General features: G+C 40.3%; 1 protein-coding gene across 5 annotated transcripts in view; it reads left to right on the forward strand.

The window, feature by feature from the left end:
• Positions 1–12,956, forward strand: part of MSRA (methionine sulfoxide reductase A) — a 437,171-nt gene that overhangs the window by 220,346 nt on the left and 203,869 nt on the right. For all 5 annotated transcript variants that reach the window (XM_044225040.1, XM_044225042.1, XM_044225043.1 and 2 more), the window contains one exon: positions 4,617–4,736. In XM_044225040.1, coding sequence (XP_044080975.1) covers positions 4,617–4,736 — 120 coding nt within the window. The remainder of the gene's footprint in view (positions 1–4,616; positions 4,737–12,956) is intronic.

Raw genomic sequence — 12,956 nt, forward strand, 5'->3', positions numbered from 1 at the left:
AATGGACAGATCATCCAAGCAAGAGATCAACAGGGAAATAAAGGCCTTAAATGATACACTGGATGAGATGGACATCACAGATATATTCAGAACATTTCATCCCAAAGCAACAGAATACACATTCTTCTCTAGTGCACATGGAACATTCTCCAGAATAGATCACATCCTCGGTCCTAAATCAGGACTCAACCGGTATCAAAAGATTGGGATCATTCCCTGCATATTTTCAGACCACAATGCTCTGAAGCTAGAACTCAACCACAAGAGGAAGTTTGGAAAGAACACAAATACATGGAGACTAAACAGCATCCTTCTAAAGAATGAATGGGTCAACCGGGAAATTAAAGAAGAATTGAAAAAAATCATGGAAACAAATGATAATGAAAATACAACGGTTCAAAATCTGTGGGACACAACAAAGGCAGTCCTGAGAGGAAAATATATAGCGGTACAAGCTTTTCTCAAGAAACAAGAAAGGTCTCAGGTACACAACCTAACCCTACACCTAAAGGAGCTGGAGAAAGAACAAGAAAGAAACCCTAAGCCCAGCAGGAGAAGAGAAATCATAAAGATCAGAGCAGAAATCAATGAAATAGAAACCAAAAAAACAATAGAACAAATCAACCAAACTAGGAGCTGGTTCTTTGAAAGAATTAATAAAATCGATAAACCCCTGGCCAGACTTATCAAAAAGAAAAGAGAAAGGACCCAAATAAATAAAATCATGAATGAAAGAGGAGAGATCACAACTAACACCAAAGAAATACAAACTATTATAAGAACATACTATGAGCAACTCTACGCCAACAAATTTGACAATCTGGAAGAAATGGATGCATTCCTAGAAACATATAAACTACCAAAATTGAACCAGGAAGAAATAGAAAGCCTGAACAGACCCATAACCAGTAAGGAGATTGAAACAGTCATTAAAAATCTCCAAACAAACAAAAGCCCAGGGCCAGATGGCTTCCCGGGGGAATTCTACCAAACATTTAAAGAAGAACTAATTCCTATTCTCCTGAAACTGTTCCAAAAAATAGAAATGGAAGGAAAACTCCCAAACTCATTTTATGAGGCCAGCATCACCTTGATCCCAAAACCAGACAAGGATCCCATCAAAAAAGAGAGCTATAGACCAATATCCTTGATGAACACAGATGCAAAAATTCTCACCAAAATACTAGCCAATAGGATTCAACAGTACATTAAAAGGATTATTCACCACGACCAAGTGGGATTTATTCCAGGGCTGCAAGGTTGGTTCAACATCCGCAAATCAGTCAATGTGATACAACACATCAATAAAAGAAAGAACAAGAACCATATGATACTCTCAATAGATGCTGAAAAAGCATTTGACAAAGTACAGCATTTCTTCCTGATCAAAACCCTTCAAAGTGTAGGGATAGAGGGCACATACCTCAGTATCATCAAAGCCATCTATGAAAAACCCACTGCAAATATCATTCTCAATGGAGAAAAACTGAAAGCTTTTCCACTAAGGTCAGGAACACGGCAGGGATGTCCATTATCACCACTGCTATTCAACATAGTACTAGAAGTCCTAGCCTCAGCAATGAGACAACAAAAGGAAATTAAAGGCATCCAAATCAGCAAAGAAGAAGTCAAATTATCACTCTTCGCAGATGATATGATACTCTATGTGGAAAACCCAAAAGACTCCACTCCAAAACTGCTAGAACTTATACAGGAATTCAGTAAAGTGTCAGGATATAAGATCAATGCACAGAAATCAGTTGCATTTCTCTACACCAACAACAAGACAGAAGAAAGAGAAATTAAGGAGTCAATCCTATTTACAGTTGCACCCCAAACCATAAGATACCTAGGAATAAACCTAACCAAAGAGGCTAAGAATCTATACTCAGAAAACTATAAAGTACTCATGAAAGAAATTGAGGAAGACACAAAGAAATGGAAAAATGTTCCATGCTCCTGGATTGGAAGAATAAATATTGTGAAAATGTCTATGCTGCCTAAAGCAATCTACACATTTAATGCAATTCCTATCAAAGTACCATCCCTCTTTTTCAAAGAAATGGAACAAATAATTTTAAAATTTATATGGAACCAGAAAAGACCTCGAATAGCCAAAGGGATATTGAAAAACAAAGCCAAAGTTGGTGGCATCACAATTCCGGACTTCAAGCTTTATTACAAAGCTGTCATCATCAAGACAGCATGGTACTGGCACAAAAACAGACACATAGACCAATGGAACAGAATAGAGAGCCCAGAAATAGACCCTCAACTCTATGGTCAACTAATCTTCGACAAAGCAGGAAAGAATGTCCAATGGAAAAAAGACAGCCTCTTCAATAAATGGTGTTGGGAAAATTGGACAGCCACGTGCAGAAAAATGAAATTGGACCATTTCCTTACACCACACACAAAAATAGATTCAAAATGGATTAAGGACCTCAATGTGAGAAAGGAATCCATCAAAATCCTTGAGGAGAACACAGGCAGCAACCTCTTTGACCTCAGCCGCAGCAACATCTTCCTAGGAACATCGCCAAAGGCAAGGGAAGCAAAGGCAAAAATGAACTTTTGGGATTTCATCAAAATCAAAAGCTTTTGCACTGCAAAGGAAACAGTTAACAAAACCAAAAGACAACTGACAGAATGGGAGAAGATATTTGCAAACGACATATCAGATAAAGGACTAGTGTCCAAAATCTATAAAGAACTTAACAAACTCAACACCCAAAGAACAAATAATCCAATCAAGAAATGGGCAGAGGACATGAACAGACGTTTCTGCAAAGAAGACATCCAGATGGCCAACAGACACATGAAAAAGTGCTCCATATCACTCGGCATCAGGGAAATACAAATCAAAACCACAATGAGATATCACCTCACACCAGTCAGAATGGCTAAAATCAACAAGTCAGGAAATGACAGATGCTGGCGAGGATGCGGAGAAAGGGGAACTCTCCTACACTGTTGGTGGGAATGCAAGCTGGTGCAACCACTCTGGAAAACAGCATGGAGGTTCCTCAAAATGTTGAAAATAGAGCTACCCTATGACCCAGCAATTGCACTACTGGGAATTTACCCTAAAGATACAAACGTAGTGATCCAAAGGGGCACGTGCACCCGAATGTTTATAGCAGCAATGTCCACAATAGCCAAACTATGGAAAGAACCTAGATGTCCATCAACAGATGAATGGATCAAGAAGATGTGGTATATATACACAATGGAATACTATGCAGCCATCAAAAGAAACGAAATCTTGCCATTTGCGACAACATGGATGGAACTAGAGCGTATCATACTTAGCGAAATAAGTCAAGCGGAGAAAGACAAATATCATATGATCTCCCTGATATGAGGAAGTGGTGATGCAACATGGGGGCTTAAGTGGGTAGGAGAAGAATCCATGAAACAAGATGGGATAGGGAGGGAGACAAACCATAAGTGACTCTTAATCTCACGAAACAAACTGGGGGTTGCTGGGGGGAGGGGGGTTGGGAGAAGGGGGGTAGGGTTATGGACATTGGGGAGGGTATGTGCTTTTGGGTAAATTGGAAAAGGAGATGAACCGTGAGAGACTATGGACTCTGAAAAACAATCTGAGGGGTTTGAAGTGGTGGGGGGTGGGAGGTTGGGGTACCAGGTGGTGGGTATTATAGAGGGCACAGCTTGCATGGAGCACTGGGTGTGGTGAAAAAATAATGAATACTGTTTTTCTGAAAATAAATAAATTGGAAAAAAAAAACTTGATGCTTTCTAAGTTTTTGCACAATTAAGCAAAGAGACATTCTATGCAAATAGCCTCAAATAAAATCATTTTTAGGTGTCAAAAATTCTTCTAAATTAGTTAATTTTTTTTCTTCTTTATTTCGAATATGTTTCTTTTAAATTTCAGTATAGTTGACACACAATGTTACATTAGTCTTAGGTGTACAACTTAGTGGTTCAACAAGTTTATGCATTATGCTATGTTCACCATAAGTGTAGCTACCATCTGTTCGGATACAATGCTATTACAGTATCATTGACTATATTCCTTATGCTGTGCCATTTACTCCTGTGACTTATTCATTCCATATCTGGAAGCCTGTATCTCTTACTCCCTTTCAGCTATTTTGCCCATTCCCCAACCTCTCCTCCCTCACTCACCACCATGGGCAACCATCAGTTTTCTGTATTTGTAGATCTGATTCTGCTTTTTGTTCCTTGTTCATTTCTTGTTACTAGTTTTTTTTTTTAATTTCACTTATGAGTGAAATCATATTGTGTTAGTCTTTCTGAGTCTGATTTATTTCCCTTAGCATAATACCCTCCAGATACATTCATTTTGTCTCAAATGGCATGATCTCATCCTTTTTTGTGGTTGCATGATATTCCAGTGTATGTGTGCATGTGCATTTGTGTGTCTGTGTGTGTGTATATAAGACATTTCCTTTTCCGTCATCTACTGATGGACACTTAGATTGCCACCATGAAACTGTCTTTCTTTAAAGGATAAAATCTTAGTTATTTTTGATTACCAAAGACATGAATAACATATCTGCTTCTAATATGCAGTGGTTCCTCCATTTTTGACCATGGACTAAACAGGTATCTTGTGTTTTTCTTAGGAATGGGCTGTTTCTGGGGAGCTGAGAGGAAATTCTGGACCATGAAAGGAGTATATTCAACTCAAGTTGGTTACGCAGGAGGCTACACCACCAATCCTACTTATAAAGAAGTCTGTTCAGGTAGGAAGAATTTTTTCCAACTTCTTTTATAATGAGCAAGAAAGGGTTTGTCTCTGCTGGCAGGTGACAGAATATTTAAAATGCAAGTATAATTTTTTGTGTTTCCTCAGTCTTTTCTTTCCCATTTCTATAAATATACTTGTTGATCTCTCACTTTATGTTTTTGTTTTATTTTCTAAGATTTATTTATTTTAGAGAAAGAGTGTGCATGTACAAGCAGGGGGAGGGGCAAAGGGAGAGGGAGAGGATCTCAAGCAGATTGCCTGCTGAGACACAGACCCTGATGTGGGTCTTGATTTCAGGTCTGAGCCAAAACCAAGAGTCAGGCATTCAACCCACTGAGCCACCCAGGTGCCCCTCTCACTTTATATTTTTAGAAGATAGTAGATTTCCTATGGAATGTACATTCAGCTTTTGTTGCAAAATAATCACTTGCAAAACTTAATTCTAAAGCGATCACCTATTAGCTTATGATTATGTAGGTCAGCAATTTGGGTGGCTCTCATTTTGGTGGTTCTTTTGCTGGTCTCATCTGGGCTCACACATGTGACTCCAGTCAACTAGTAGGCTGCTTGGGGACTAGTTGGTCTAGGATGGCTTCACTCATAGGTCTGCATTTGGTGCTGGCTATCGTTCTTTGCTGGCTGGAGTAGGGGGAATGATGGACCGTGTCTTCAAAACACTGGCCTGGGCAAATTCACGTGGTGGTGGGTGCAGAGATCCCAAGAGCAGCAAGAGAGGATTAGCCCCATTCTGCTAGCACTTTGCAAGTTTCTGTTTATATCACATTTAATAGTGTCCCACTGGCCAAAGCAAGTCACATGGTCTACCCAGAGTCAATGCGGAGGGATCCCCCAAAGGCAGGTATACAGAGGGGTGTGAAGACTGCAGTAGTCTATTATATGGGAAAAACATCACACACTCTAATTGTTTTTCTCTGGGTAAGACATTCAAATTTAATTTATAATGAAGGGATTGGCAAACTGGTTTGCAGGCTAAATTCTGCCCACTGCCAGGTTATGTAAATAAAGTTTTATAGAAACCCAGCCACACCCATTTGTTTATATATTATCTGTGAAGGTTTCCATGGCACAATGGCACAGTTGAGTGGGTATAACAGAGATGGTATGCCCTGCAAAACCTAAAACATTTATAAGTTAGCCCTTTAAGAAAAATATTTGGCTACCAGGTTAGGCAGATGCCCGCATGGCGAATTCTAGCTCAGATACCAGACAACTGTTCCGAATCTGGTTTTTGTTCTAGCCTTCAAGGATTTCCTTTATTTCTCTGCCAGCTCACGTAGCACTTAAAACACGGTTTTTTTCTCTTTAAAATTTCTTTTTCATTTTTCAAATAAGAATGGTATATATTGAAGGTGTATGACATGATGTTTTGATATATAGAGTGAAATGATTACTAATAGTCAAGCTAATTAAATTACCCATCTCCTAAAAAAAAAAAATTACCCATCTCCTCACATACTATTATTTTTGTGGAAAGAGCACCTATGATCTACTCTCTTAGCAGATTTCAAGTGAAACAATACAGTATCATTAACTACCATCACCGTGCTGTACATTAGCTCTCTAGAACTAATTCATCCTCCAAAACAGATACTCTGTACCCTTTGACCAACATTTCCCTGCTTTGTTCTACTCCTGCCCTTGGTAACCACCATTCTACTCTCTGCTTCTAGGAGTATGATTTTTTTTCAGATTCTACATATAAGTAAGGACATGTAATATATATAGTATACATTTTTTCTGTGTTTGGATTAATTTCATGTAGAATAATTTTTTCCAGCTTCACCCACATTGTTGCAAGTAGCAGAATTGTTTTCATGTGTAAGACTGAATAATATTGTATTATATATACATATCACAATAGCTTTATCCATTCTTCTACCAGTGGACACTTTGGTTGCTTCCAGGCCATCGCTATTGTGAATAATGCTGAGGTGGACCTCAGCATTATGGGATCGTGGTTTTGTCTTTGAGTGACTGATTCCATTTCATTAGGATGTATACCCAGAAGAGAGATTGACAGATCATAGGATAGTTTTATTTTTAATGGAGGAACACCCAGACTGTAAAACACATTTAAAAAATATTTCATTCAGTATCTTGAATTCTTTCTTTTTTTTTTTTTTTTCGATTTATTTATTTTAGAGAGAGAGCATGCCAAGGAGCATGAGTAAGGAGGGGCAGAGGGAAAGGGAAAGAGAATCTCGAGCAGACTCCCTGCTGAGCATGGAGTCCAGTGCAGAGCTTGATCTCACGGCCCTGAGATCATGACCTGAGCCAAAATCAAGAGTTGGATGTTTAACTGACTGAGCTACCCAGGCACCCCTCTTAGGAGTTCTTCACAGGGAAGGTTTATTATCTAGATACATAGTCCACCATGGTGACAAAAATGGGATTTTAAAAATACACAAATAGTTTTATTTTATTATTTTTTTAACAACAAAGGGGATTTTTCCCTTTGCTTCTTTTTTTTAATTTTTAATTTTTTATAAACATATATTTTTATCCCCAGGGGCATAGGTCTGTGAATCGCCAGGTTTTATTTTTAAAAATAGTTTTATTTTTAAAAATGAAAGGTTGAATTGGTGTTACTTGTGGAAGGCCCTCTCAGCTCCCTGAGGGCACGGTGAATGCAGCTGGGGGAGGAGTTGGGAGTATGGGCATTTGTACAATAAGGAGCATGTTGGTTTGTTTGCTACAATATGAATTCTGATTGTGAAATGAAATTTGAGCTGTGCAATATTGAAAGTATCACAAAAACATACACACTCTTGTTTTCCTTGCCTTACAGAAGAACTGAAATATACTCATTGGTGTTGAGAATGTGGAATATAGAACAAATACTTTAATGGTTAATCCGAGTTTTTTCTTTGCATCTGTTTCGGCATTAAACAAATACTTATGCGGAGTTATAAATAGATGCACATGAACCCTGGAGATTGCCCAGGTGTATCCTCTTAAGTCTCAGGAATGGAAATGAATAGATTCCTTCCCATAATTGCAGACATGACTTAATAGCCCAAGAGAAAGGGTTGCTAAGAAAACCTCCAAATATCTACTGCTTGTACTATTATTCTCCACCAGCAAAATGTTAATAATCAATTAGAATACTTGGTTGCTTGTTTGTTAAGACTCGTTCCCATTCAACTCTTTATGTTAATAAGAGCAGTATGCTAATTGTCCTTTGTTGAACTCCTACTACGTGTCAGACACTGTAAGAAGCACTTTTTGCCTCTTTGCTTTTTTCCATCTAATCTTCCAAAGAATTCTATGAAATGTCTCAGTTTCTGTCTTTTACAGAGGGACTGTTGAGGCTTAGAGAGGAAGAGGAAGTTCCCCAAGGTCACATATAGCAAGAATTCCAATCTCATCAGCTCTCAGCATCAAGTTATTCCATTGATCATGACGTCTGTCACCCAACTGTCATATCCCAGTGATCTGTCCATTCATACTTCCTTCCACTGAGTCCCACACTTTCATGTCCATCCCTCCATTATACTCTTAAAAAATTGGTGTGCTTTTTAATGATTACAAGTAAAGAAAATACGAAGCATTTTTTTTTTTTTTGGTCTTTCTGATGTTTCGAAGGGCAAAGGACAAAACTCTTTTAAGATACAGTTCATGCAAACAGCCAGTTTCTTAGAGTCTTGTACAGAAACCATGGAGGTTGGTGGTAGCATTGGGAGGCACGGTTGTCATGGAAACTTATTCCTGATTGGGAAATGATGGTTATGGGGTCTTACCCAGACACAGAAGGAGAGATGATTTCTTTCCCCAGGCTTTTTTTTTTTGTTGTTCTGATCATGAAAGAAAAAACCAAAAAGACAGAGAGAAACTGTGATAGAAAGGACCCCCTGGCACAGAAGTGGTAGAGCCTTCAGATCCCTGGGAATAGCAGGGAAGGAGAACAAACAAGGTCCCCAGCTAAAGTAATTAGGGTAACCAGCTAATTAAAGATTTTTGACCAAGGAGAGGATGGGCAGACGGAAAGCAGTTTATACTGGGAGGACTTCCCTGCTGAAGCCTCTGGTGCTCAAAGCTGTATTGAATAAGTCAGCCCTGGAGAGGTCTGACTTGCAAGGAAGAAAAACCAAGGCTCCACTAAACTGCGTAATAATTGCTGAAGCTTCATAGAGAAATACTAGTCTGTGCTCCAATATTTAGATTAATTTCCAAATTGCTCTTGTGTTTGTAATTAAGTTTGTAAGTAAAGCTTTGGTCACAACAGTCTTTTGTAAAGGTATTCATTCTTCATTCATTCATTCAGGAAACAAAGTCTAGGACCTGGACTGTCTGCCAAATTCCTTCTCGTACAGCAAATACACTTGGACCTAAGGTACCATTTGGTTCCGTGAGGCAGGTGCCAGAATTCCAGGGATAGCACTCGGAGTGGGGGCAGTTTGCAAAATCCAAGGGGCTAGCGCTAACCCCACACCAACCTATCACATGATGACTAATGTCAGAGCCGTCACAGCATTGTCTTGGCCCACAGACTAGTGATCTCATGGATCTCCATGGCAGCCCTAGGACCAGAAACATTGGCAGCGGTTTGTCGTGCCTGCATGCTAGTGGTTATGCGCCATCTCGGGGGTGGGGGTGAGCAAGTGAGCGAGGGTGTATGTGAGTGTAAATGCAGGTGTGTATCCAGGTAGGACACATATTAATGTCTGGATGATATTTCTTTGTCACTATTGATGTTCCTGTGGTTCGGAGACCCAAGCTGGGGGTGCAGTTAGGCACACAGAAAAGTGTATGGCTTCTAGTAAGAAGCCAGGAGAAGAGGTGATCCCATGATGGTGACACATGGACAGAGTTGAGTCTGACATGTAAGTAGAATGTTCATGAATGGCTCCACTAATAGGTGGGTTACATGCCAGGTGATCTGTGTGGTGCTTGAGCCTGACATTTGGAGAAGATATAAGGGGCCAACAGTTCCTCGAGACGATAAAGTGGCTCTTTGGGAATGATGTATAAAACAAGCCTGCAATGCCTCAGAATGGAGATAGACAGTCGCTTAGAAGAGCGTGGCTTCCGGGTCTGTAGGATCTCAGAGTAACCCAATGGAATGCCCTGTCCTATGCAAAAAGGAAAGAAAAAAGAGGGTCCTCGATAGGGGGGCTGGTCAGCCAGGCCAGCCTGGGAAAGGGGAAGTCCTGCTTGCGCCCTCTGGATTTCTTTGTATGGTTTGACTTCTGGACAGATTCCCAGAGCCTGACACCCTGATGCTTTTAAGTTTTATCAGTAACTCCTCTTATTCTGATCCACACTCTGGAGAAACTTCTCATTTTTTTATCCTCCTGGGGAGATTATTTACAGAAAGAAAAGGCAATGAGACCAGGTTGGTCCGCCAGACAGTTCTAATTCTCATTTTAAATTCAATTAAATGCCATTCAGAGATGTTTATTTCAGTTTGTTGTGAGTTTAGTCCACACAGGTCATACTGTCCATATTGGATTAACGTTGGGTCAAATTAAATGATAAAAATGGAATTTTGGCTTCCAGAGCTTAGAGAAGCCAGACCACAATGATTTGCCAAAGGCTGGGATTGCCTCTGTGCATTTCCCTGGAGACTCCCACCCTCACACTGCCCATGATTTCATCTAAACCTGTTTTAAAACTGACCTTTCTCCTGTAGCAGGCACTTAAACTTCTCTTCCTTGGATTCATCAATTAATACCGAGAGCCACAGGCTGAGAAACTTGCAGCTCTTAGATGTTCCAAGCCTGAATGGGAGTCCTCTGCGAGTTGCCCACCGCCTGGTCCTGCACTGGGAACCCAGTTACAGTGTGGATGTGCGGTGGCATGGCTCATCACTACTGTTTGGCCACTGTTTCTTGTGGTGTTTCAGATCTGACTCTGAGAGGGTATAGCTCAGGGGTAGAGCATTTGACTGCAGATCTGACTCTGATCATGGCTGAGAAGGAATCTAAGTCTTAGTGACCACCATTCTAAAATGATTTCCAAGGATTTATGCATTTATTTGGAGTTCCTTTGTCTTTTTAAAAAGATTTAATTACTTTATTTATTTGTTAAAGGGAGAGAGAAAGAGCACACACGGGGCTGCAGCAGGCAGAGGGAGAAGCAGGCTCCCCACTGAGCAGAGAGCCCAAGGCGGGTCTCGATCCCAGGACCCTGGGTTCATGACCTGAGCTGAAGGCAGACGCTGCCCAGGCACCCCTCAGGTGTTCCTTAAAATCTCAGTGTATGTCTAGCATACACCTGGGATGGCGTTACCTCCAGGAGCCTAGACTTACTGTACCCTTTCTTGAATGAATTAAATAGTACCCGTTTTCCAGAATTATTTCTCCATAGTCAAATGGAAGCTTGATCTTTCACGTTTGTTTTAAAGTGTTGAGCTGACCCTGGATTTCTCTTTACATACACATGCATGTGTGCCTGCACACACAAAACACACCAACTCCTTCAAACATTTGTTATGCAAACCAACTGATTAACTGGCACGATTTTGCTTTACTACATTGATTTTAGAAGTAATTGAGCTATTCAGAGTTCTGAATACCCTGATAGAGAATTATTCTTACATTTTATAATAACGACTACACAGATGAAAATATGAAAAGACATTCTGCAATGGGTAAGCATTCTGGGTTAATTTCAGTGCATTCGCCTAATACACAAATAACCCCATTTCTGGCGAGAAAACCCAGGATGTTCATTCACTGGGTAATATCTTTTCGTATTTTGCTTACAGATGTTCAGAACAATTCCGTGTTTATTAGTCTATTCAGAAGCTTTTAGAGATCTGCACAGCCAAGGGGCACCAAAACCAGAAGCATGAAAGGGACTGCATAAGTTTTTCTCGGAAGTGAGATTTACACCATCACCACAGAGAATCTGAAGCCCGGATACTTTGTTTCACTGAAACACTCTGGGGGGTTTTCAGGCAACCCATCCAATGGCATTCTGAGCAGGAGCCTGGTCTGGGAGGCACAGAGTGTGCAAGTTCTCATGTTACCTTCCAACAGTGTTGAAGTTCAGGCTGTTTTGCTTGCTGCACTCCGTTTCCTCTCCTGTAAAATGGGAACAGTGCTTTTTATGAAGCCAGTAGAGTCATGGTGACGTTCTTACTTGAAAATGAAAGTATTTCAAATTGGAGGTGTTGTGGAACATCAAGGGCATATACTTGCTATCACTCTAGCTCTTGGGCATGTTAAAGATGAAAGAAAGGGCTGTGAAGCATCGGTAGGCAGGGGCACGGGGTCAGCTCACAGAATATGCATGTGTTGCAGCAAGCAGAAGCCAGTTTTCTCCTGTTCCTCTTCTTTGTTCATAGTCAGACCCACTCCCTCCCCAAAGGCACATCTTTATTTCCTTGATGCTGAAGAGCTCTCATAAAGCATTGAATCATTTCCCCACTAATATAAAGCAGCTCAGTATACTTTTTTAGTTTGATTTAATTTCTGAAGTGTTTGGGTGGATGTACATGTCCATGTATCTTACATAAGATTGATGATCCCATTTTTCTTCGAAGTAGTAATGAGTTCTGTTATTAGCAGATTTTACCAAGCAATGTAAAACTCTTTCTAAATTCCTTGCAGACTACATTAAATCTCTTTTTAGTGTGTAGTAAGTCTTATTGTACTCATTTCAATGTCAGTCAAGGTAAATTAGTAAGTTATTGGCATATCCCTGAAAAGGCAAGAATTCCCGTGTTCAGTTCTTGCTATAAGCAATTTGATCACTTTTTGATCCTCAGATGTGAGACATAAAATTGACCTTGAACTTGTAGCACGCAGGACAGAAATGTTTCTCTCTCTCTCAGACTGCTGGCAGAAAGTAATCCCCGCCGTCAATGGTCCTATGACTCATAGTTATAATCCTTGGGACCAAATATGGTTCCTCCATCCAACCCATCCACAGAGCTGTTCAAGACAGATTAGTTCAGCAAATGGACCCATTGCCTGAAAGGAAAAACATAGGTCATGGGAAAATGATTGTTTTTGTTTCTTTTCTAAGCCTCGATCACTAGAAAAGGTAAGCATGGATTCTTGACAAGGGCTGCCCCTCTGGAAGGCTGACATAAGGAGTCCTGAGGCATAGGTCATGGCTGGGGGAGGTGGGGCAGTCATAGCGTTTCGAACTTGGCAGGGACTTAACTGGTTATCTCCTAATCCAGTGGCTTTCAAAGTGGGTGACCATAGATAGAACACTTCGGCTCCAGGAAAGTGCTTCAGGG

The sequence above is a fragment of the Neovison vison genome, chromosome 11, assembly GCF_020171115.1.
Source record: "Neovison vison isolate M4711 chromosome 11, ASM_NN_V1, whole genome shotgun sequence".
NCBI classification, from domain to species: domain Eukaryota; kingdom Metazoa; phylum Chordata; class Mammalia; order Carnivora; family Mustelidae; genus Neogale; species Neogale vison.